This window comes from Fukomys damarensis, unplaced genomic scaffold, assembly GCF_012274545.1.
Source record: "Fukomys damarensis isolate Sample0158 unplaced genomic scaffold, DMR_v1.0_HiC HiC_scaffold_19, whole genome shotgun sequence".
NCBI lineage: Eukaryota > Metazoa > Chordata > Mammalia > Rodentia > Bathyergidae > Fukomys > Fukomys damarensis.
Genome location: NW_022900931.1, coordinates 57,085,071 through 57,111,065, shown reverse-complemented (window position 1 = coordinate 57,111,065; position 25,995 = coordinate 57,085,071). Strand labels below are relative to the sequence as shown.

At 38.2% G+C, this 25,995-nt stretch overlaps 2 protein-coding genes across 5 annotated transcripts in view; one reads left to right on the top strand and one right to left on the bottom strand.

The window, feature by feature from the left end:
* LOC104867533 (zinc finger protein 425) overlaps window positions 1–25,995 on the top strand; it is a 71,712-nt gene that overhangs the window by 26,953 nt on the left and 18,764 nt on the right. Inside the window, exons 6-7 of the mRNA XM_033765984.1 lie at window positions 25,526–25,603; window positions 25,657–25,812. Coding sequence (XP_033621875.1) covers window positions 25,526–25,603; window positions 25,657–25,812 — 234 coding nt within the window. The remainder of the gene's footprint in view (window positions 1–25,525; window positions 25,604–25,656; window positions 25,813–25,995) is intronic.
* On the bottom strand, window positions 3,375–25,959 carry Znf146 (zinc finger protein 146). Of its 4 annotated transcripts, XM_010631894.3 has the most exons (5): window positions 25,717–25,959; window positions 21,180–21,223; window positions 14,904–15,124; window positions 14,020–14,113; window positions 3,375–5,335 (listed from the first exon to the last, which is right to left on the bottom strand). In XM_010631894.3, exon 5 carries the CDS (start codon window positions 4,575–4,577, stop codon window positions 3,699–3,701), a length of 879 nt encoding a protein of 292 aa, XP_010630196.1. In that variant the 5' UTR covers window positions 4,578–5,335; window positions 14,020–14,113; window positions 14,904–15,124; window positions 21,180–21,223; window positions 25,717–25,959; the 3' UTR covers window positions 3,375–3,698. The 4 variants fall into 4 exon arrangements, with proteins under 4 accessions (XP_010630196.1, XP_010630193.1, XP_010630195.1 ...); XM_010631891.3 differs by lacking the exon at window positions 14,020–14,113; XM_010631893.3 differs by lacking the exons at window positions 14,020–14,113; window positions 21,180–21,223.

Genomic DNA, 25,995 nt, shown 5'->3' with positions numbered 1-25,995 from the left:
CCCATAGAAAAAAAAAAAAAAAAAAAAAAAAAAGGAAAGGAAGGAAGAAAAAAGAAAAAGATCTGTCAGGCAGAGTGTGGTGATGCACACCTGTAATCCCAGCATTCGAGAGGCTGAGGCAGGACTGCCTTGAGTTTGAGGCCTGCCTGGACTACACTGTGAGTACAAAACTAGCCTGAACTACATAGCGAGACCCTGTCAAAAACAAAAACAAAAAAAACCCCAAAAGAATAAAATCTGTGTCTAGGTAGCCTGCAGATATAATGGCCTATGGCTAGTCTATAATTCTACCATTCAGGAGACTAAGGCAAGAGGGTTGCTGTAAGTTCAAAGCCAGCCTGAATTACATTATCAACATTGTCTCAAATAAATAAATAACCACCAAAGCCGCCATAGTGGCACATTCCTGTAATCCAGGGAAGATTGAAAGCACAAATCAAACCTAGGCAATTTAGCAAAACTCAAAAAAATAAACTGGGAAGTAACTGTTTCCAGCACACTAATTTTAAAAAACAGGTTCTTCACAACAACCTTTTAAATCATAGTCCACTTGTTTTCTTTCATAACATTTATCCAAAAAAACGAAAATTTAACCATTTTCTGACACACTAGAACACTGATTTCAAGAGGGCAGCATTATATTGAGACTCATGTACTAATCTGCAGGTAAGAGCATTCCCAACTATTGCTGAAATGGTTACATTGTAATATGCTTTAGTGTTAACTATCTAAGTTGTAGTTTGTTACCTCTTACTTTCTAGATATAAAATGGGAAAATATCTGGATGTATACTACAATGGTTAGTTAGATCAATAGTTTTCAAAGTGGGTCCCTGGCAGAACAGCAGTCCCTTGGAAATTAGAAATGCACAATCCCAATATTCTTGACTCAATGGATCAGAAACAAGTTACACCCATTACTGCACAATCCCTCTAGGTGATTCCAATGTATACTAAAGTTTAAGAGCCACGTATATATATATGCACACGTGTGTGTGTGCACGCACATGCATGTCTTTCCACATCATGCAGAGAAAAAGGATTATAAAGGACAAATGTCTGGGTGGCGCATACCTACAAACTCAGCATTCCGAGATGAGCCAGGAAGTTTATGTTTCATAAAAATAAATAAGTAAAATTGGGGCTGTACCTCAGTGCAAAGCCCTGGATTCAAACCCCAGTGGTGGTGGTGGGGTGACAAGAATTCATCTAGATAGATAGGTCTTAATTTGTAGTCATTCCTTCAAAAAGGATAAGATACTATAATTGCATTACCTAATGAATTTAATTTTTGAAGATTTCAGAATCAACCTCAATGCAGTCATATTCACTTTTACTAGTACTTAAAAACTCCAGTAAAATTATCAGTTTTTCTTTTTTTTTTTTTTTTTTTATATATACTCAAAGATTAGTTTACACAACAGAACTGTCTGGGTCAGAGGCACTTTTTTCATTGCCAACCCACCCCACCCTCCATAAAACAAAGTTTTGTCTGTTGAGGCAATGAGAGGGATAATATTACACGGGTTAAAATTGGAATTTAAAATGGGTGTGCTAGTTACAGCACAGCATGTCTATTCACAGCACAGGAGGCTTGCAAATTCAAGGCCCACCTGGACTAGTGAGCCCCTACCTCAAAAATACAAAGACTGAGATCTAGGCATATGCATCAAAGGCACTAAACTAAAATTTAAGTGTTCTTTTGAAAAATAAAAATAGCAAAAAATGTTTGAATTCAACTTACAAGACAGTAAAACTAACATCCCCCAAATCAATCTTTATTATTATTATTTTTTTGGTACCAGTGATCGAACTTGGGTCCTTGTGCTTGAAAGGCAGGTGCCAGAATCACTGAGCTAAATCCCCAGCCCTAAATCAATCCTTATTTAATAATATCCTTAATGAAAAGTTCTTTAAAAATTATCCAGGTACAGTGGTGCATGCCTGTAATCGCCACACCCAGGAGGCAAAGCAGGAGGATAATAAGTACAAGGCCAGGGCTTGGGGAATCAGCACAGTGGTGCCACTCGCCCTGTCTCTCAAGCCCAAGGTCCTGAATTTGATCCTTGTGTACAAAGAAAGAAAAAGGGAAAAAACAAAAAAAACAAAAACCCTGCACAAGTACAAGTCCAGCCAGGGCAACCTAGTCCATCTGTCTCAAAAATAAAAATATAAAAGAGCTTTGGATATAGCCAGTGGTGGGGCACTTGCCTAGCATGTACAATACCAAAAATGTAAAAAATGAATTTGTAAGCCCAAATGGTATTCTGTAAAAATATTAAAAAAATGTGAAGACATAGACAATATAGCACACACCATAACCTGTCAAAGCAAAACAAATTTGGAGTATGGTGTCATTTTAAATTTTAATAAAATAGATAATTTCATATTACATAGAGTAAGTCCATCCACTCATTATTGATAAAATTTCAGAAATCATTTCTATAAAAAGTTTAGTATTTGACTGGGAATTAATTCATTATAATGTGACTTCTACAGGTACAGAATTCCCATCATCACCCCATCCTTTTAATTTTGTGAAACTTTAAAAATACAGAAAAGTACAAAAAATAAGACAAGATATCCATATACCACAATGTAGAATTAGTATCTTCATATATTTACTTGCAGTTAAGAGAAATGGATATTTATATAAAAAGATTAAGACCCTCTTTTTTTTTCCCCACCCCTTCCCTTCCCTTCCCTTCCCTTCCCTTCTCCACTCTTCACAGGCCACCATCAAGTTTGGTCTGTATCCTTCCGACTGATTTCAAAACATTTACATATGTATGTTTATGCATGAGCAATATAAAGTATTGAACTTCATCAAGGAAACTTTTATAACTCAAATTTACAAAAAGTCATTGTACAAGCATAATTCTGCAACTTTTTCCCTCTCAACATTTTTTAAAGATATTTCCATTAACACATGGCTCTCATCTGCTGCCTTTTTACAGATGTGTAGTATCCTGTAAGAACTCTCCATTTTGTTCCAGATGGACATTTAAATTGTTTCCAATATCTGGCTACTATGTATTTCCTGAGCATACATACAAGTAAAACTACATGTATTTCTGAATTTGTTACAAGGAATGTTTTCCTACTCACAAGGTCTTAACCATATTTTGTATACTGGTTTTTTATAATTCTTCCTTCAACTCCTGTGGGTTTTACTATTCGGTGTAATCCATGGTCCACTCTTCACCCTCGGAGAATAAATTACCTCCAAATAATTTTTAAAAGTCTTATTTCTTCACCTCTGAATGCCACCCCTTTCATATTCCAAATTCGAAATGAAATGCATAGGTCTTTCTGGAATCTTCTGCTCTACTGAACTGCTGTCACAAAGGCTTATCTGTAATGATCATATATCTCTTGATTCTTTCTGATACTTATACCTTTTCTTATATTGGTGAAGAACTCCAGACTTATGTGAGTGCAGCAACAGGCCTCTATTTTCTGTTCCCAATTTTAGGGAAATGCATCTAAAGTTAATATTACCTCTGCTATAGTTTACTCAGTCAGGGAGTCTTTTCATCATACAAATGTCTTTTTCTTCAGTATGAACTAGTTGGTGTCCTGTAAGTTTTAGCATTTATTGAAGTTCTCACCTGCAATGCTTTGCTTCAGAATATTTCAGGTGTACTGTGAGATACAAATTCCTGGTGCATTTTCCCATTTTGATGATATTCACGTTTTTTAATGAGTATGAATTTTCTGGTGTCTAATGTGGTGTGACTTCTGACTGAAAGCTTTCCCACATTCACTACATTGATAAGGCTTCTTACCTGTGTGTATTCTCAAATGCAGGGCTAGGGTTGAGAACTGTGAGAAAGCTTTCCCACATTCGTTACAACCATAGGGCTTCTCACCTGTATGGCTTCTCACATGCACAGTGAGAGATGAACTCTGAGAGAAGGCTTTTCCACATACATTGCATTCATAAGGTTTATCACCTGAATGAATTCTCACATGCACAATAAGTGATGTTCGCTGAGAGAAGGCTTTTCCACATTCATTACATTCATAAGGTTTCTCTCCAGTGTGAATGTTTTGATGCTTAATGAGGTACTTCTTCTGGCCAAAAGCTGTTCCACATTCATTACATTTAAAGGGTTTCTCTCCAATATGAATTTTCTCATGCTCAGTAAGATTTGATTTGCCACTAAATGTTTTCCCACACTGCTTACATATGAAGGGCTTCTCTCCCGTGTGAGTTCTCTGGTGTCTGATGAGGTTTGACTTCTGAATAAAAGCTTTCCCACAATCTTTGCACTCAAAAGGTTTCTCTCCAGTGTGAATCTTCTGATGGGTAAGGAGGTTTTCCTTCTGGCTAAAGGATTTTCCACAATCATTACATTCAAAAAGCTTCTCTCCAGTATGGGTGTTCTGATGTTTAATGACATACTGCTTTTGGCTAAAGGCTTTCCCACATTCATTACATTCAAAAGGTTTCTCTCTTGTATGAAAAAGCTCATGCTCAGTGAGATTGGATTTGTGGCTGAAGATTTTCCCACATACCTTACAGGCAAAGGGGTTTCCCCCACTACAATTTCTCTGCTGGCTGAGGTGTGACATCGGAATGGAAGCTTGCCCACATTCACAAGATTTCTCTCCAGTATGAACTTTTTGATGAATTAGGATTTACTTTTGGCTGAAGGTATTTCCACATTTCTTACATTTATAAGGCTTCTCTGTGTATGACCTCTCAAATGCAGAATAAGGAATAAAGTTTAAGGACAATTTTATCACACGTAGCACAAAGCTCTCTCCAGGAAAAACTGCTAATATTCAATGAGGTTATACTATGTTCTCTGGTATCTCTCCAGTATGAATTTTCTGTTGCTCAATGAGATCCGTCATCTAGCTAATGGCTTTGTAATATTCCTTAGAAGCACAGGGTGTCTCTTCAGCATGACTTCTTAGTTCAATGGGACAACACAGGTGAACAAATGTTTGCCTACATTCAGTAAATTCATACAGTTTTTCTCCAGTGGGGAATACTCTGCTATCAAACAGGGTACAAAAGCATTTCCACACTGATTTACAAGAGGCTATTACTACAAGGAGTTAGCTCTGGTAGACGATTTTCAAATTAATAAAGCTGATGACTCTTTTCTACACAACCTCCCTCATAATTAAGCCTAAACTGTTTTCTGAAGTGAAAATTTCAAAAATGTGTTGCCCTAAGAGAAATAAGATCTGTGAGAAAAGGGTTTTTCTAATTTTCTTATGTTCACTATTTTTTTGCCCAGTCAGTATTTATTGGAGATGGATACAACTTGCCTCCAAAGTCTTGATGTTTCTCATCTGGTCATTATCTTCTCAGGTTTATTCTAAAATAGAGTACAAAGAATCATCATTTAAAGGAATTAATGTACAAAGTGCTCAAAACTGTATGCAGCACATAGTAAATATTACCTTTAGGTTATCATTACTATTATCTGTAAATTTCCCCATTATTTGAAATAAAGTTTCAGATTTTAGATACGACTGCTATTGCCAACTACATTTTAGTATGTATACGTGCTCCCAAAGCAAGCACACCAACTACATTTTGAGAAGAAAACTCTTGTAGAGGAATTTGGGGTAAAAAATTAACACTTGTGCATCTATACAGCTTAGATTACGATTACAAATGAGAAAGTCCATACCTGGCTTTGGTGGCACACACCTATAATCTTAGCACTCTGGGTGGCTGATGCAGGAGGATCTTAAATTTGAGCTCAGGCCAGACATGGTGGTGCAGGCCTATAATCCCAACACTCACGAGGCCAAGCCCAACCTACTAGTTTAAGGCCAGCCTGGGATACTTACTGAGTTCAAGGCCAATCTGAACTATTAGTGAAACCCTGTCTCAAAATAAAAAGCCAGGCATGGTGGTACATGCCTGCAATCCCAGCTCTTTGAGATCACGGAGTTTAAAAACAGCCTGGGAAATTCAGTATCTTAGTTGTCTCAAAATAAAAAATATAAAAGGGCTGGAGATGTACAGTATGAAGGTTCTGGGTTGAATCCCTAGCACTACAAATAAATGAATGAATGGCAGGAGATGTAGCTCAGTGTAAAGGCCCTGGGTTCAATCCTAGTATCCACCCAAGCCTCATTAAAAAGAATAACTTGGGCCAGGGATTTAGCTCATTGGTTCCACCACCTGCCTCATAAGTGCAAGGTACCAAGTTTGATCCATGATACCAAAAAAAAAAAAAAAAAAAAAAGGACAAACTCACAAAGAAAAACATACCAGAAAGATCACTACACACCAATGTTTCAATAACAGAAACAAACTACATTTTCAATGTACAGTAGAACATTATTTGAAGTTCATGTTAAGACTCTAAAAGATACCACTGGCAACCCAGCCGATTCATTTAAAAAAAAAAAAAAATCAGAAAAAAATGAAGGGAATCAACTATCTCAAAATAAGGACTGCAGGTAATAACTAGAAAAATGATGTAAGGAACAACTGAATTCATATCCTCCCAATCAAAAAGATAAGAGTTGACTCTACTTCATATGAAGTAGCACCAGTAAGGTTGGGTGAAATGCACCCAGATCATAACATACTCTTTGTCACAAAATTTAACCTTATTCATGCCACGAATCTTCATACTCAGGATAGCCAGAGAGGCTATACTGAAATCAATGGGATTATCTACTTCTAAACATGGTTAAACCTTCAGCACCATTTTGTAGTGAAGGCCCCCAAAAATGTGCTCATGAGGTACACATACCCATGAGCAGGGTATAAAAGGTCCTTTTCTGTTTTTGTTTTTGGTACTGGGATCAATCTTGGGTCCTTGTGCTTGTGAGGCAGGTGGCAGAACCACTGAGCTAAATTCCCAGCCTAAGAATCTTTTTCTGAAGAAAGCCTATGATAAACCTAGGATGCTCCTCCAAGATGCATTACTTGTACTTAAATTTCACTGGCCAAGCCAGGTGTGGTGGCACATACCAATAATCCCAGCACTTGGGAGGCTGAGGCAGGAGTATCGCTGTGAGTTCGAGATCAGCCTAGGCTGGTCTCACATAGTGAGTTCCAGATCAGTCTCAACTACATAGTGAGACCCTGTCCCCACTGCAAAAAAAACTTTTCACTGGCCAAAACAGAAGACCATGGGTGAGTTCACTAGAGTTAAGGCAGTATAACTGTTATTCACGGAGGGGACCATTGGTCCGTAAGACATTTTACTTTCATCCACTGAAGCTTTCCAGGTTAAGAGTGAATAACCATCTTTGGTGAGCCATTTTGAAATATGACAGTGCGGCAAATATTCCACATACATTTGAGGAACTCCACTAAAATTGGAAGGCAGATCAAAATAAAGAAAAAGTTGGGCATGGTGGCTCATGCTCATACTCCCAGCATTGGGGAAGGCTGAGGCAGGAAGATGGCACATTTGAGCCCAGCCTGGGCAAGTTAGCAAGACATTGTCTCATAATAAAAAAAGAGCTGCAGGGGCCAGGGATTTAGCTCAGTGGTTCGGTGGCCTGCCTTGCAAGCGTTAAGGACCCGTGTTCAAATGCAGCTCTTTGCAAAGACTGTGGGCTCAATCTTCAGTGGGTGGGGGGGAACGGGCAGACAGACAGACAGACATGGAGAATGACAGATGGAGGGAGAAAGCGAGGGGGGAGGGGGAAAGAGGTGGAGAGAGAAGGGAGAAGGGAGAAGAGGAGGAAGCAAAGGAGGTGGCCAGGCATGGTAGTTACATGCCCATAATTCTAGCACTCAAGAGGATCTTAAGTGCAAGGCCAGCCTAAATGACACAGCAAGTTACAATGTTAGCCTGGATTACATAGGGAGTCCATTTCTCCAAAACAAAACCTAATACCAGTCACAAAATTAGGAGAAGATATTTTACCAGTGAAAGAGTTGGGCTGCGGATTTGGCTCAGTGGTTTCGCCACCTGCCTCACAAGTGCAAGGGCCCAAGTTTGATCCCTGGTACCCGCCCCCTACAAAAAAGAATATTAACAGGATCTTGTGGGTAAGAAGCCCAAGAAAAAGTATTATTAGTAATTAAGGCTATGCAGAAATGGGAAAATTTTTTTACATTACCCGACTCTAGCACCCCCCAATTTCTCTCTCTTCTCTTCTCCCTCCCTCCCTCTCTCATTACAGTACCAAAAGAAGAATATTTATAATCATTTGAAAAGGCTATTTAAATATTTCTCCCAACTAGATGTGGTGGCACATGCCTATAATCCTAGCACCTTGAGGGGCTGAGGCAGGAGGATCACAAATTCAAACCCAGCCTGGGTAATTTAGCAACTTAAGTGATATCTTATTTAAAAAAGAAAAAAGGCTAAGGATGTTACTCAGTGCAAAGTCCAGAGTCCAACCCTCTATATCATGACAAATCCCTAACACTTTTCCTTTCCATATCTACATAGAAAAGCAAGGAGTATGTGAATCCAGGTGTTTTCTATATAATTCTATCAAAATGACATCATTACAGTAAATAAGATGCCAGCTGTTTGGGGGGCCCAGGATATAGCTCAGTGGCACCACCACCTGTCTCACAAACACAAGGTCCTGAGTACAATCCCTGGTACTGAGAAAGAGTCCAGCTGTCTTCTATTAAACAAGATCGTGAGGGTCGGGGACTTAGCTCAGTGGTTCCGGCACCTGCCTCGCAAGCACAAGGACCCAAGTTTGATCCCAGGTACCATAAATAAATAAACAAACAAACTAAAAAATCTGCAAAACAATTTCACTCTTCTCATGTTCTTTTTTTTTAATTGTTGAGGGTTCTTACTTTAATTTAGAAATGTTATGTTTACATCTGATAATATTTTAGGTAAATCAATATTTTAAAATATCATAGTTTTACTTTGAAATATAATAAATATTATCATATTCCCTACAAACCAAAAATCTTTGGGATAATCAACTTTCAAAAATAAACAAACTTCTGCCAGGCATGTTGGTACACACCTATTCCCAGCGTCTGGGAGGCTAAGGCAGTAAGATTACCATGAGTTTGAGGCCAGCCTGCACTACACAGAAACTCTTATCTCAAAAAACAAAACAAATGTACACACACATACACACACACCCATTATTTGACTTCTAATGAGTACAGGGTTTCTTTTTGTGGGGCTGAAATGATCTAGATAGTGGTAAAGGCTGCAGTAACTTTGTGAAAGTCCTAAAAACCAACAAATTGTATACTTTAACAGGTACTTTTTGTTATACTAAATCCCAATAAAGCTCTTAAAAAAAAAAAACCAGAGACCAAACAGTTTGAGAATAGATGCTCAAAGTATTTCTCAGGATCAACTGAACAAATACTTTTTTGCTTCCTTAGTATGTGCACAGTACAAGTCTATACTTTAGGAACAAATAGTATTAAATAACATGGCAAAATCCCCTGCCCTCATCAAGCTTACATTTTTTGGGGCAGGTACCCGGGATCACACTCCGGACCTTGTACTTGCAAGGCAGGAACCACTGAACTAAATCCCTGGCCCCTTCAAGCTTCCATTTTAATAGACAAAAGATAAGCAGATGGTTTGATATTAAGTCTAAGTGCTATGGAAAAAATGTAATAGTTTCAATTTTAGATAGGGTGATGTGTAATTAGGAATTACCTCGGAATGAAAAAAAATGACCCTTATGTTATCTGGAGGAAAATAATTCTCAGAAGGTAAAACAAATATACAGGCACAAAAGCCTCCCAAGCATGTAAAGTATATAATCTATGAATTTGCATGTCATGTTCCTCATGTCCTTTAAGTGTGCCTAGCCTGATCCCCTATTTTTTAACATTTGTAGGATTTACAGAGCCTCCTAGGAGTTCCAAGAATGTCTCTCTCCCTCCCTCCCTCTCTCTGTCCTGAGTTTACTCCCTGCTACCAAAACAAACAAACAAAAAACCTCTGAGTCTCTTGTAAAGCCCTTTCTCTTAATTTCTATTCACAATCATGTTCACTTTTTCTAAAGTGTTTACCTGAAATGTTTTAAAACCCAAATCTGTATGTAGTAAAGTCTTTTAACATCCAAACTGTAACCTATAATTCTGGATTGCACCAATGGTTCTCTCTTTTCTATTTTTGAATGACTAACAGCTGACTGTTATGACTAAAACATCCTGGGGGCAATTATCAAGGAGAGAAGAATGGTGTGAGGGGAGGTGAGGAAGGAGGGAGTACAAAGTTTAGATTCAAGAAAAGACAAAAACCAAATGCAAACTCTGAATCTTGACTGAACACTGAAAAAAAAGCAAGGTAGAGCAACACATTCTGTAATCCCAGCACCTGGTGGCTGAGGCAGGATTATCCCAAGTTCTAGGCCAGCCTGGGCAGTGTAGCAAGACTCTATCTCCAAAAAAAAAAAAAAAAATTTTTTTTTTTGGTACCAGGGATTGAACTCAGGCCTTTATGCTTGCGAGGCAGGCAGTGGAACCACTGAGCCAAATCCCCAGCCCTCTATTTCAAAATCTTTAAAGGGCTGGAATGGAGCTCAGCAGTAGAGTGCTTATTTAGCCTGTGTGAGGCCTTGTGTTCAATGCCTAGTACTAGAAAAAAAAAGGGGGTGGGGAGAACTAAGTAACAATCTTCCTACAACAGTAATTCACAGATGAATAGCACCTCATGTGTACTCAAAAACTTCCTATAAGAACAAAACTTAAAACTTCCCCCCTTCAAAAGGTTATAGTATAGATTCTAGACAAATATAAAGATGGGTAAAATAAAACCTGTAGTATGAACAACCAGGAGGCTTATCAAAAAAGGCAGAATTAACAAAAACATTTTAATGAAAATTGAATTCAAATTTAAATGATCAGCAAGACCTGGATTAATTAGAGCACTTCATAATCAAAGGCAATTATTAGGTGCACATCTGTAATCCCCAGCACTCTGGGAGGCTGAGCCAGAAGGATCCCAAGTTTGAGCCCAGCTCGAGCAATTTGGCAAGTTCCTGTCCAAAGGTGGAGATGTAGTTCAAGAGAAAGAAAGCCGTGGGTTCAATCGCCAGTATCAGACCCCCCCAAAAAAACAAAGGCAGGGGGATTTTTATAGAGGAAAGGAAATTTGTTCATATTTATATCCATATATTCTTTTGAGTAGACTAAAATCTTTTTAAAGGTTTGACTGACAATATCATAGGATGATGAGAAAAGTAGTAACCTAGAGTAAGCTAGACACAATATAAAACTGGTTTATGTGATCTCTGTGCCTGGAAACAAAGTTATAAAATTTGTATTTTTTTTCTTTCAGACAATCTCATTTATGTAGTTTGGGCTGGCTTCGAATTTAGGGTGATCCTCCTGCCTCAGCCTCCTGAATGGTGGGATTACATGTAATCCACCACACCTGGCAAAGTTTCTAATTTGGGAAGGATATTGTAGTAGTCTCTTTTTCCTCAGGAGACAAGTTGCAAGACTCCTAGTAGATGCGTGAAAGCACAAATAGTACCAAATCCCATAATATTGTTTTTTTCATATACATACATACATACTGTACCTATGACAGTTTAATTTATGAATTATGCCTAGTAAGTTAGAAACAAAATAAAAACAATTATACACTAATGAATGTTTTATGAATATGGAAGTCGGGGGGGTCAAGACAAAGTCTCATGTAGTTCAGGATGGTGTTTTTTTTTTGTGTGTGTGTGTGTGGTTTTTTTTTTTTTTTTTTTTTTTTGTATTGAGGATTGAACTCGGGACTTTGTACTTGAAAGGCAGGGAGCTAAATCCCTGGCCATCAGGGTATTCTTGAACTCACTATGCAGTCCAGGCTGGCCCTGAGGTTACAGTGATCATCCTGCCTCAGCCTCCTCCATGTTAGGATTACAGGTATACATCACCACACCCAGCAGTTTTCTGTGAATGTGGACTCTCTCTCTGAGTTGCCAAAAGGCGGTGTGTACATAGCATGGACACAATGAACAAAGAAATGGTTCACATCGCAGTACAGGAACAATCAAATTTATGAATAGCTTATAACTGAAATTTTTTATTAATACTGTATATTCAGACCATAGTTGACTGGTTAACTGAAACCACAGCAAGTGAAACTGGATGTTATTCTCTATATGAGACCAATTATTCCCAATGGTCTTCCAAATCAGAATAAAGGCCAAAGCCAATAATTTGGCCTGTGACTTAACCAAACCTAGTCTTGATTCCCTTTTGTTCACTATGTGTCAGCCCACTATTCCTTGATCACTATTCCTTGAACATGAGAGCAAGCTGCTATATTAGGGTTTTTAATACTTCTTATTCTTTCTGGGTAGTCTTCCTCAAATATTGCATTTGTCACCCTCATACTCCAGATCTTTTCTCAAATATCACTTTCTCAGTGAGACCTTTCCTTGACCAACTTACTTTAAATCATAACCTGATAGGCTGGAGGGTGTAGCTCAGTGGTAAAGCATGATCAAGGCCCTGGGTTCAATTCCCAGCACTGGCCCCCAACAAAAAACTAAAATTAAATTACATCTCCAATAAAAAATAAATGGAAACAAAGCCTTTGCAAATAGGGAGGGGTACGAGGGGAAAAATGAGAACCAAGACTTGTCACGTAGAGGTACAAGATCCCAACAATGAATGTAACTGTACTGTATCCCTAAAATGTACCAATAAACTCAATTAAAGCTGAAAAAAAATAAATAAATAGGGAGAGGTAGAGAGGTTGAAGGGAGGGCAAGAAAAAGGGGGAAAAAATTAAGAACCAAGATACATCACATAAAGGGACAAGTTCCCAATGATGAATGTACTGTATACCTAAAATGTACCAATAAAAGAATTTGAGGGAAAAAAAAGCAAAATTAAACAAATAAATAAGTTACATGTCCAAAGAGCCCTCACTTCAACAGTTATTCTTTGTTTTTTTCAATAGCACTTGTTCCCACGTGATGGAACATGTTTGTTACTTATTATTCAATCTGTCTTCCCCAACTGTAACACAGCTTCTAGGAGAAAAATTTTGAATGTCTTGATCACTGACATTTCATTAGTATATGAAATAGTAATTCCTAACATTCAGTAACTGCCTCGTGGTAGAAATGTAAATTAGTTACTTTTTTGTTTTGTTTTGTTTTGTTTTTGGTACCAGGAATTGAACTTGGGACCTTGTGCGTGCAAGGCAGGTGGGGGAACCACTGAGCTAAATCCCCAGCCCAACTTTTGAGACAAATGTGCCTATTTCAATCACATTTTCACTTAAGAGTAAATTATCATGTAGTCTTGTCTGTGTATCTCTGCAAGTCCATATAAACAAGTTTTCACATTTATGTCTTCAATTGCACAAACCCAGAAATAACCTAAATGTCCATTAATTAAGAGATAAGTTTAGGGCCGGGGATTTAGCTTGACCCAAGTTCAATCCCTGGTACAAGAAAAAAAACAAAACAAAACAAAACAAACAAACAAACAAAAAACCCAGAGACAAGTTTAATCATGTGTTGACAGAGAATTATAAGGAAATTACATACACAACAGGATATGTACCATACCACTATTTACATGACAAAGTATAGATACTGTATAGATACAGTATATTTGTGACAAAGATACACAGTATATACTTGGTTTATTCACAGAGGACCTAAAGACGGATATGTGAGACACTCTTAGAAGTGACTATCTTTAGAAAGAAGTAAAAGGGTCAGAGCTATTAAGAGACTTTTTGCTCTGTATCTTGATATTCAAAAATGTCTCAGTTCATGTACTAAATAAGAAACACTCATATATACTGAAGGAGTCCAACTGCCACCATCATAGGCTGACCAGAGACTTTAAGCCTCGTTCCATCCTGTTTTTACAACTGCTAAAGATATTGCTAAACCTCCTATCATTCTGCCCTTCTCTGACAGGAAACCACTACTCCTTGCACTTTCTCAAGCTTTGTCCCTGGCTTTCCCCCTTGAAGTCCCTTTTGACCCCCTTTCACAGCCCCCCTTTATTCTCATGACCCTATAAAAGACCTTATAGCCTGGTCTAGTCTAAGTGGCAGGACGGTTCCTCTCAGGTTTGTTCTAAATAAACTGGTCCTCACTGGCGTGCTCATACCTTTGTTTTTTCCTAACATACACAGTCACGAAAAGCGGCAGAAAGGCAGCAATGAAAAGAGGTACTGGAGGCAAATGAAGAGTGGCAGGCTGATCTATGAAAGAGGAGGGTAGGAAGACAAATACAAAATATAATTATGAGGCACTTAACCACTGAAAGAATGAGACAAAATACCAAGTAATAAATAGGAACCTAAATATTAGATGATAGGTAGATTTAAGACCTAAAAAAGATAATGGACAAGGAAAGGAGATTATACACATAAGGAGACACGAAACCGAAAGAAAACCATCACAAGAGAAGCAAAACTCAAGTGTGAAGTGCTAACATCAAGATGAGAGATAAGAGGGACACACAGGACACACAGCCCTTCAAAATCAGATGAAAGATGTACAGTAGCACTGCCTGGGTTCAGGTCTATAATCCCAGCTACTTGGGAGGCTAAGGCAGAAAGAGGGAAGTTTGCAACAGTATTTGGGAAAATTAGCAAAACCCTGTATCAAAGGGCAAAAAGCTGGGCGTGGTAGTGTACGCCTGTAATCCTAGCACCCAGAAGGTTGAGGCAGGATCACTTGAGTCTGAGGCCAGCCAGAACTGCACAGGGAGACTCTGACCCCCCACCACCAAAAAGAAGACCAAAACACCCCTAAAACACACAAAAAAACGAAAGGGCAAAGAGAGCAAGATACAGCTTGGCCCTCCCTAGGTTCAATATCCAGTACTGAAGGAAAAAATGTACTGAAACATCTGGAACTGTCACTGGTGGGATACTTATGAAATTCACAAGTGATACCCCAAGACAAGGGCCTATAAGGAAATGTCCCCGGAAGCATTTTAGATATCAGTGTTAATTAAGCATCTCCACCAGTCTGATTGCCACTCACCTAGACAGACTCTCCACCATCCAGTTTGTCTTCTTCAATGGAAGATCATATCAGGTTTTCAAAGTCTCTTTAAAACCTGCTACTGGAGGAAATGACACAGCGCCCAACTATTACTGCTGTGACCAAAATACCGTTCTAGAATTCAGAATGAGCCCTGGGGCCCCTGAACCTTCTGAAGGATGAGGAAGGTGCACTTTCCAGAGATGCGCAAGGAAATGGCCCTGTGAAAAGAGAAAAAGTAATGATTTTTTACCTTGTGATTAAAGCACACAAATGTGTACACAAAAGACCTAGAACTTTTCTTCTTGAGACAGGGTCCTGCTACATGGTTCCGGCTAGCCTAGAACTGGTGGAGATCCTCCTGCCTCAGCCTTCCAGATGCTAGGATTACAGGTGTAGGCTACCATGGCCTAGGAACCTAGGATATCTTGAATCCTAAGAAAAATTTTTTTCCAGTACTGAAGATCAAAATTAGGACCTCTGAGCTTGAGAGGCAGGCCCAATGCCACTGAGCTAAATCCCCGGCCCTTGAATCCTAAATTTAAAAGTCATATTCACTGAGCTATTTAAAGTCTCCATATGTCCAGAAATAGGGAAAGAAAAGTGAGAATTAGCTTTCAGAATTTTTCTTACACAGGAAATCTACTCATTTCTCACATGATTGGTTATTTTTCTCCAGCACCATACTCCACCCAGCTTCCTAAACAGATTTTTACTATTGTCCTTACTCCTGCACAAATGCTGCTTATCTTTGATTATACCAACAAGTGCTTACCTTTTAGAACGAAGTCACAAGGCTACCTTGTGTAGTTAATTTTTCAGGATTAAAAACTTCCTGAATATATGTTTATCCACTTGTTCAAATTTTCTGATTTTGATCACTGTATACTGTATACATGAAATAGAATGTTTGTTTATAAAAAAAAACTGATGTTGAAGTACTTATAAAGGGAGTGTTTTCTGTGACTTAGCCTCAAATGTTCAGGAAAAACTTTGACATTCATGTATTTAAAGAAAAAGAAATAAAAAACACAAAGCAAAAATGCAAAATGACTGGTGATTTTGAATAAATGGTACATGGAAATTCTCTTGTACCATACCAAATGTTTTATAAATTAGTCAAACAAAAAAACAAAATCATAAAAACAAGTTACTACTCACATACACACATCACTTATTATGTATTCTGAAACTTTTTTGTCACAAATTCATAACTGGGTATAGCAAATACAGAAGGCTCAGAACTTGACTAAAACAATAATGTACACAGAGGGAAATATGAAAAGATAAGTTAGCTGGAGACAACTGATACAAGGGATATAAAATTTGATATTCTGGACATTGAAAGTATCAGCTTTCTAAGAAACATGCAGGCAGTTCAGAATAGGCCAAGAGTAAAATTTGTCAGTTATCAGAATTATCATTGTGGCTAAAGAAATAGGATGTTACTGTGACTACTAACAGAATATACAGTATGTGAAGAAAGTAGTCAAGGACAGAACCCTACGAATGCCAACAGCAAGAAACCCAGGAAAGGCTTCACAGAAGCACAGCTGCTGTTAAGTTTCAAAGTGTCAAAAATGCTTCTCCTAAAAACCATATAAATTGTATAAAAAGAATGTGCTCTGTTTGGGCTCCAAACAATTTACAGTGTATCTTTAGTGAAACCAGTAGGAAAAAAGTTAACTCTAAATGTAACATGGCCCAAAACTCATGAAATACAAGTGGTGCACGAACCAAAAAAGTGAAGTAGGGGGCCAGAGATTTAGCTCAGCAGCACTGATAGAGTAGTTTTATAAACAGCAAAAACCTATAAAGTGTCACAATCTAGATGGCTTTGGCTGTCTCCAACAGCAGTTGGTTTTGTTTAGTTCAGAACTAACAGACACTGAAAGCATTAATTACTGCATGAGACATTTGGTTTTACCTTGAGATAACAGGGCACATCACAATCTTGAGCTCCAAAGAGACTAGAGCCACATGATAAGTGTCAAGATGAAAAGGACCATTGCTAACATTTGCTCCTTGACCCTGAACACCCGCCACCTTCCTATAGGCTAGGATAAACTCCCCTAACTACAAAGAATTACTATGTTTGGGTTGAAAGTTAATGTTTTGTAACCATGATTTGTACATCAGCAATGTGAACTGTGAGAATGAAATGTAAACACCCAAATGAAGTCAAGGCTGTGAAACCCTTTAAAAGGAGTTGTAACCCAGTGGGTCATCGATCCAGGCACTGATTTTATGTGGGATCAACCTTTGTAGACAAATAAAACTTTTGTTATTTTACTTCCATTCTGTGCCTCTATGTGATTATCACTTGCCAATTTCTTCTGTAAAAGTGCCATACCTGCCTCACAAGCATAAGGTCCTGAGTTTGATCTCAGATATAAAAAAAAGTGAAGTAGGAATAGCAAGAAGTCCTTCAGGTAAAAGATCTCAGAAAAATTAGCAAATACCCATTCTCAGGATGAGGGGTCCCTCCCTCTATGCAAACTGCAATTCAGTCTAATAATGAAAAACAAAACCATGGATAGGAAAAAATTCCAAACTATCTAATCAGATTCACTTAGGAGACCTAAACAGAAAGCTGCACAGAAGCCTGAGGAAGAAGTAGAAATGCAGATGAGGGTTCTAGGAACTTTAAGAATTCTGAAATCTATAACTAATATTTTCTTACAGAATGGGAACAGGGGCATGGTGATGCACACTTCTAATGTCAGCATTTGGAAGGCCAAGCGGGGAGGACCACCATGAATTCTGGGCCAGCCTGGGCTACATAATGAATTTAATGCAAACCTACACAGGGAGATCTGGTCTCAAAAAAAAGGAAGAAAATCGGGAACTGATGAAAATCAGAGTCCAGACCTAGATTAAAGAGAAAAGGACTGTGGAGGAAGCAGGAAGTGTGGTTTGAGAAGTACTTGGCAATGAGACCCAGAGATACCAAAATAAAGTTAGAAACTTCTAAAAGTGAACATATACATTCGGGATGCTAAGTGTGGTGAAAATTAAGATCAAGTCACAAAAGAAGTCCTTTTCGGGAACCCCTACAGGCAGGGAAAGTATGAAACAAAGAATGCTACCATGTCTCTTTTTTCCTGGTGCTTATCTAGGAAAACCATTTTCATACAAATGTAATACAAATAATGTCATTCATGATACTGTACAAAAAAAGTGAAAATGGGCAATATAATTTCCCAACAGTTAAGCAAGTTCATTTGAAAAATATCACCACAAAGCAGATGAAAACAAACACCGTAACAAAGTCAACTTAAAACAAAAATTCTAAGGAATGAAAACAACACAAAAGAGAAACAAATTAAGTAATTTGGTTGCCTAAAAGGAGGGAGCAGATAGAAAACATAAGAGTAAGAATGGATGTCTTACCTGGCACCTTATTTTTATTCCAGTTGATTTGTTAGAGGGAGTTGAGACAGGGTCTCACTACCTAAATTCAGGCTGGCCTCAAATTAATAGCAATCCTCCTCCTTGGCTTCCTGGTTGCTGAGATAACAGGTGTGCACCACCACACCTGGCTTCTACTTAATTCTTTAAAGACTGCAATATCACAGCCTTTGGTCCCCCCCCAACTTGATTAACATCTCTTCTGGGTATGCATCTGGGACACAGAAATAGCCTGGTAACCCCTGTACGATTATCATTTATAATAGTTTCAAATAACGCAAAGTTAAACTGAAAATAAAGTTAATAGCTTTGTGAGAAGTATTTAAAATCTGTATGAAGGAAATCTGAGAATGAGATAACCAGAGGAATCAGAAGAAAATTTGTATGTTATTCTAGCTACTGGGGAGGCTGAGGAAGGAGGATTTTTAGTTCAAGGCCAAACATAGTGACTTACTGGACAAGATAGTAAGACACTGTCTCAAAATAAAACATAGAAAGGAATGTTTAACATCATAAAGACTTCCTTCCCCTAAATTATTTTTGTAATTTAACACAGTCTCAACAGGAAATTTTTGTTTTCTGGAACCAGATAAGCTGATCTTAAAGTTTACACAGAAAAATAAAGCCAGGTCGAGCACAGTGGCGCATACCTGTAATCCCAGCACTTGGGAGGCTGAGGCAGGAGGATCGCTGTGAGTTCTCAGCCTAGGCTACATAGTGAGTTCCAGGTCACTCTCAACTACATAGTGAGACCCTCTCAAAAAAATGAAAAACAGAAATAAAGAAAGAAAAAGAGAGAAAGTGAGAGAGAGGGAGAGGGAGAGAGGGAGAGAGAGACAGGGAGAGAGAGGGAGGGAGAAAGAAAATACTGAGAGAGAGAGAGAGAGAGAGAGAGAGAGAGAGAGAGAGAGAGAGAAAGAGAGGGCGCGGGCGAGCCAGGAGTGATAGAACACACCTGTAATCCCAGTATTCTGGGCCGCTGAAGCAGGAAGATAGCAAGTTGGAGTCCAGCCTGGTCGAGCAATTTCGGGACTGTTTAAAATAAAAATGTCTATGGATAACTCAGTATGAATGAAAGCTCTGGATTCAATCTCTAGTACAAAAAAGCAAACAAGCAAGAATAACCAAAGAAAACTCCGAAAAGTATAAGCAGTAAGATCAGCTATACCAGGTATTAAAACGTAATTATAGGGCCAGGGATTTAGCTCAGTGGTTCCACTGCCTGCCTCTCAAGCGCAAAGTCCCAAGTTCAATCCCCGGTACCAAAAAAACAAAACTAAACAAAAACCACATAATTATAAAGGTTTAAAAATAAAAAATATAAATGCCAGCTGAAAAATAGGTAAGACTATAAAGTCCAAAACCAGGCTAAATAAATGTGAGGATTTAGCAAGTAGCATCTTAATAATAAAGATAAAACCTTTAAAAAATGGTGTTGCAAGTTCCCAATGATGGAATGTAAATGTACTGTATACCTAAAATGTACCAATAAAAGAATTTAAGAGAAAAAAAATGGTGTTGGAAGAACTACACAACCAACTGGAAAAAGATAAGCCTGGGGCCAGGTATTTAGCTCAGTGGTTCTGCTGCCTAGCAAGCAAGGTCCTGAGTTCGATCCCGAGTACAAAAAAAAGATAAGCCTGGTCTGATAGGGATTATTCTTTTTTTGTTTCTTTGAAATAGGGTCTTGCTATATAGTGCAGGCTGGCTTTAAATTCACTATGTAGCCCCTGTAGAACTCCAACTCGTGACAATCTTCCCAGTCTGCTGTACCAATCTGCTGAAGGCTGGAACTATACAGGCATGTGCCAGGATAACTCTAAATGGATCAAAAATATAAATTCAAATATGAAAACCTAGGCCAAGGATTTAACACAGTAGGAGAGCACTTGCCTACTGTGGGCAAGGCCTTAGGTTCCATCCACAGCACTAATGAATGAATAAGTGGGAGGGAAAGGGAGAGAGAAAAAAAAGGAAGTAGGAAAGAAGAGAAAAAGAAAAGAAAACCTATGTAAACGATAGCCTTGTAAGAATTTGAAAACATGGGTAAAATGTAGAATGGAAAAGGTTTTCTGACTAGGATAATACATGGAAAGAATAATAACTCTAACTATATAAAAACAAAACTTCCTGATTCTGAATGGTTTAGAAAAGAAAGCAACTACTGTAAGTTGTCAAAACAATGTCAAAACACAAACGAAAATCTGGGAGATGGGGTTGGGGCTGCAGGTCATTTCACATAGAAAAAAAAAAAATTTTTTTTTTTTTGGTACCGGGGATCAAACTCAGGACTTTATACTTGCAAGGCAGGTGTTGGCACCACTGAGCTAAATCCCCTGCAAGAACTATGTTTTTATTTTATTTTTATTTTTTGGTTTTTTGAGACAGGGTCTCACTGTATAGTTGAGACTGACCTGGAACTCACTATGTAGCCCAGGCTGTTCTAGAACTCACAGTGATCCTCCTGCCTCAGCCTCCCAAGTGCTGGGATTACAAGCATGCGCCACCATGCCCAGCAAGAACTATGTTTTTAAATATGACAATTCTTAGAAGACACTCTTTGAAAAAATGGTGAAAAGGATATAAATGTTGTTTTTGGTACCAGCAATCGAACTCAGTACCTTGTGCTTATTAGGCAGGTGCAGCACCACTGAGCTAAATCCTTGAAAAAGATATATATAAACAGACAGTTCTCAGATTAACATATATGGCCCATTCATTGTAAATTAAACCTATACTCATGCAATTCTTATTTAAGCCTTTGGTTAAAAAAAAAAAATTCAACGCTACAGTCTGATGTTGATGTTAAAATTATGGGGGAAAAGGAGTTACTGCACATTGCTAGTGGGAGTGTTAAGTACTTACCCACTGGGCAATTCCACTTGGAGAAATCTACTTTAGAGGTACTCCTGCTTAAGTACAAAATGACAGATAAATTATTCAGTAATGAAGCAGGATAAAGGTAGGGAGAAAGGAGATAAGGCAAAGTATCTTTTAAAAATATTACAACTTCAAGACACAAAATTACTAAAGATTATCTATTACCTTTACTTCCTAGGCTTCCCCCAATCCCTTTTCAGGCCCATCACATCACACCTCTTAAAGATGCTACTAAATTCATAAATTAATTTAGCTGATAAGGTAAAAGGGCAGCAACCAATAGAGAATCAGATTCAAAGAATGTCTTTAGAAAAAAAAAATTTTAATCACCCATCTTAAAAAACACAACTGATTATTAGGCTAATGATTTTTCTGCTGTAAGTGAATATGGCATTTCACCTGCAAATTGAGCCCTCAATTCTATAAATAAATTATTTCCATCCCCTAAAAAGAAATATTCTCAACTTCAAACCAATAGGAGCCTCTCTTGAGGGCCAGCACTTTTATTTGAGTGTGTATTTCTTTAATAATGATGAATAAAACCTTTCTATGCCTCTTGCTGAGGCATCCTAGAATTCTTTTCTGTATGAATCAAGAAGCTACCTAACAGGACCTCTTCGGGGAAACTCTATCACGCATTTTTAATGGCAGCAAAAGACTGGAAACACCTCAACCATTCAACTGGGGACTACAGCACATCTAACACAATGGCTCCTTACATACAGTGTAGCTAAAAAACAAACAAACAAACAAACAAAAAACAGCGCTCAATAGGGACATCTTTGGGACATAAATGTTAAGTAAATGTACAGAAAGGTGAACATATTATCTTTTATGTAAAGAGGGTGGAACAGGAACAAACAATAAACATATTCCAGTGTTCAACCAAGCAACTGAATGGTAAACAAGAAACAACTCCAATAAACTACACTTACATTGGACAAAGAATGATTACGAGAAGGAGAATGAGGTATTTCTGAGACAGATTTTACATTACTTGCTTTTTAAAAAGCAATAAAATTCATTTTAAAAAAAGTAGTGCCTTGTCAGGTGTGGCATATGTCTGTAATCCCCTAACTCTGGAAGTCTGAGGCAAGAAAACTGCAAGTTTAAACCCAACCTGCACTCAATTTAGTGAGATCTTATCTAAAAATAAAAAAGCTGGGCCGGGGATTTAGCTCAGTGGTTCCGCTGCCAGCCTCGCTGCCAGCCTCATAAGCGCAAGGTCCTGAGTTCGATCCCAGTACCAAATAAATAAATAAGCAGGCAAGAAAAAAACAGCTAATGCAGTTCAATGCACAAAACTCAGATTCAATCCTAATAAGGGGGAGGGGGTGAAGCACTCCCTTAACTTGAAAACAAATTATTAACTTGGTCACATAAATTCTCAGATAAAGGATTTCAAGTGGCTTTTTAACAGAGAACTTTGATATATATCTTTAGTGACATGCACTGGAAGGACAAAAAAAGCTAAACATATATATATATATTAAAGAAAATGTTAAATCAATATAGTATGGTTATGGTTTATCAACAATATTATTTTGGGCAGGGGGTACCGGGGATTCAGAACCTTGCACTTGCAAGGCAGGTGGCAGAACCACTGAGCTAAATTCCCGGCCCAACAATATTATTTTGAAACCACTTTCTTTAATGCGGATAGTATTGACACTAACTCGTTTCAAAACTTTAATTATAAACTACAATAAGGAGCTAAGAAATTAGATAAAAATATAAAATCATTGAAACTGAATTAGAAATACTAATATGACCAAGACCTGTCATGTAAAGGTACAAGATCCCAATAATGAATGTAATTGTACTGTATACCTAAAATGTACCAATAAACTTAATAAAAAAAAAAAAGAATTACTAATATGGACTCAACTAAGCGCTTAAAATGGCTTGGGGGATGAGCATGTAGCTCGGTGTAGATGCCTTGCACAGCATGTGGGAGGTCCTTGTTTTGAACTCCAGTACTATAAAACAAGTATTTATCAAGTATTTACTAAATAGGCAATATATGCATTAACTCCATCCACACAATCACTTTTTGAATGAAGATACTTTTACCTGTACATTACTATATAAGAAACTGAGGCACAAGATTTAAGTACCTGCTTAAAGTCACTGTGATACAAAGTGGCACTTAAAGGAGTTAACACAGAAAGTATGGCTCTGTGTCCTATCTCCTTTTTTTTGTTGTTTTTTTCAGACAAGATCTCACTATGTAGTTCAGGATGGCCTCAACCGCTTGGCTATACTCCTGCCTCAGCCTGCCCAGTACTGGGACTTTAGACATGCACCACTACACACAGCCCTATCTCCTCCTTTTAAAAAATTAACTGTAAAATATGTACTACAGTCATAAAGTTAAAAAAAATGTCTTTCCCAGTACTCCTCCATTCCCAAAACACAGATATCTAGCTACTTTAAAAGGTTTCTTTGGTGAGATGAATCTCTAATTCCAGCACTCAGGAGGCTGAGGCAGGAAATCAAGAGTTCAAGGCCAATCTGGACTACATATTGAGACCATGTAAAAAGAAAAAAAGATTTTTATGTATTTCCTAAGTTAATGAAAACAAAACAAAGATACTATAACGCCTTTTCTTTTTCTTCCCTTTTTTCTTTTTTTGGCACCAGGGATCGAACTTGGGACCTTGTGCTTTTGAGGCAGGCATGGTGCCACTGAACTAAATCCCTGGCCCCCCATCCTCTTTTATTTTGAGACAATTTCTTGCTAAATTTCCAGGCTGAGTTCAAATCCTCTTGCCTCAGTCTTCCAGACAGGTGTGTGCTACCACACTCACCAATAACCCTTTTTCTTACTATAAATAAAGTATAGTCTACATTCTGTACTTTCTTACACTTGTCTGCACCACAAACCCCCAGGTTCCAATATTTTTCTATGCCAAATATTGCTACCATAAGCAATCTTTTTTTTTTTTTTTTAAAGTACTGGGGTTCCAACTCAGGACCTTGGGGCTTGTGAGGGCAGGTGTGGCGCCACTGGGCTAAATCCCCCGCACTACCATAAGCAATCTTGTACTTACACTGTTTCATATAAATGTAGATATATTTGTAGCGTTAAGTTTTTAGTTAAAGCAACTGTAACTATCACAGAAACTATATTATCAAGTTTCCCTCCTTAGGCTTTGCTCATGCCAAGACCAATACTATTTTTATTTCTGAGGCTCTGTATTTATTTACTTACTTTGTTTTTTTGAGATAGGGTCTCTCTGTAGCTCAGGCTCTCCTAGAACTTGGGGCAATCCTCTTGCATCAGTGCCCCCAGTACAGTGATTACATCACAAAGTAACCACCAACTGCTTTTTCATAAGTACACTGGCTATTGCTGCTAGTCTTTTTTTCCATGTTAATAAAATCAGCTTATCTAGTCCCCCCAAAATCTAGTCGATTCTTTTATTAGCATCACAATAAATTCATTCTTTGGTACAATCCATATACCATGGATTCAGATTTTACATTTTCACCACTTAATATTTTAAAGATTTTTCTCGAATAATTTTGCACATTTCTTAAATTTTTTATTGCGATTGTAAATAGTATTTCTCCAATTTCATCTTCTAACTGCCCGTTCGTAAATTTGAGGCTATTGATTTGTAGATCTTAATTTGGTACACCACTACTTAACTCTTTATTATGCAAAGCTTTGTGAAACAGGCCTGCAGGTGATGTCTTTAGAAAAACCATCCATGCAAATAGAAGTAGTTCTCTCCATTATTTATATATTAAGAACACTTGGACTAAGGATTTTGAATATTTAGTCCTAACTCAGATAAACGCTGTCAACAACCAAATTTTCTTTAAAAAAATTTTTCTTTTAAAACTATTTCTAACCTAGAGCCCTTGACTCTGATGCTGGGCTTTCCGCTTAGTGATTTGCTTCTCAAAGAGAAACATTATTTACGACAGGAATTTTCCTAGCAGCCCTTTTTTAAGTAATTTAAAAGATCAGAGGGTTTAAGACAGGAAGTGGGCAACCCATAACAAAAAAATCTTTGAAATATCTTTTTAAAAAATAAAACATAATTAAATCAGGGTGATTTGCATTCTAACCCAATCAAAACCAAAGAAGTTTTTAACATAAAAATATTTAAAATTTTTATTCAATACTTAGCTTTTCTCCCCTTCCGATCTTCCAAGTAAATTACTCTAGAAGATGGCACCGTTATAATTAACAGCACTTTCGACAAGGAAAATGCGGCTCGTGTGTTACACGGTACCTCAATATTGGTCTCCACATCTCCTCCTCAGGCGCAACCACACATAATCTTACACCGTTTCACATTCGCTCAATAATTCCAAAGAATGGGTCAAACTTTGCGGTCAAAGTCAGGGTCACTCTCGCTCAACCCTCCTCCGAGGCCCCCACCTCCGCCCCATACGTAGGCCAAACGCTCTTAAACCCACTCCCCACCCGCGCGCCGCTCCCCTACAGATCAAGAATCCTCCCCTTCAACCTCCCCGACCCGACCGACCCAAAACACCCAGATCCCACCTCCTACTTTCGCGCCACGTGGACCTAGAGGCCGTACAGGCCCGCGGACAAAGACCAAAATGTCCACTCCGTGCGCTGCGCCTGCGCACTATGAAGGTGAGCGATCACTCCCAGAAGTCTCCGCGATGCGGCCTGGGGCGTTCCCCGTGACCAGCCAGGCCTAGGCCGGGACCTGATTACCCGCTACAGGATTACCAGCAACGCCGCTTTTCTAGCGTTGGACTACATTTCCCTTAAGGCACTGCGTACAGTTCTAGCTCCCCCTCCCACGCAAATTTG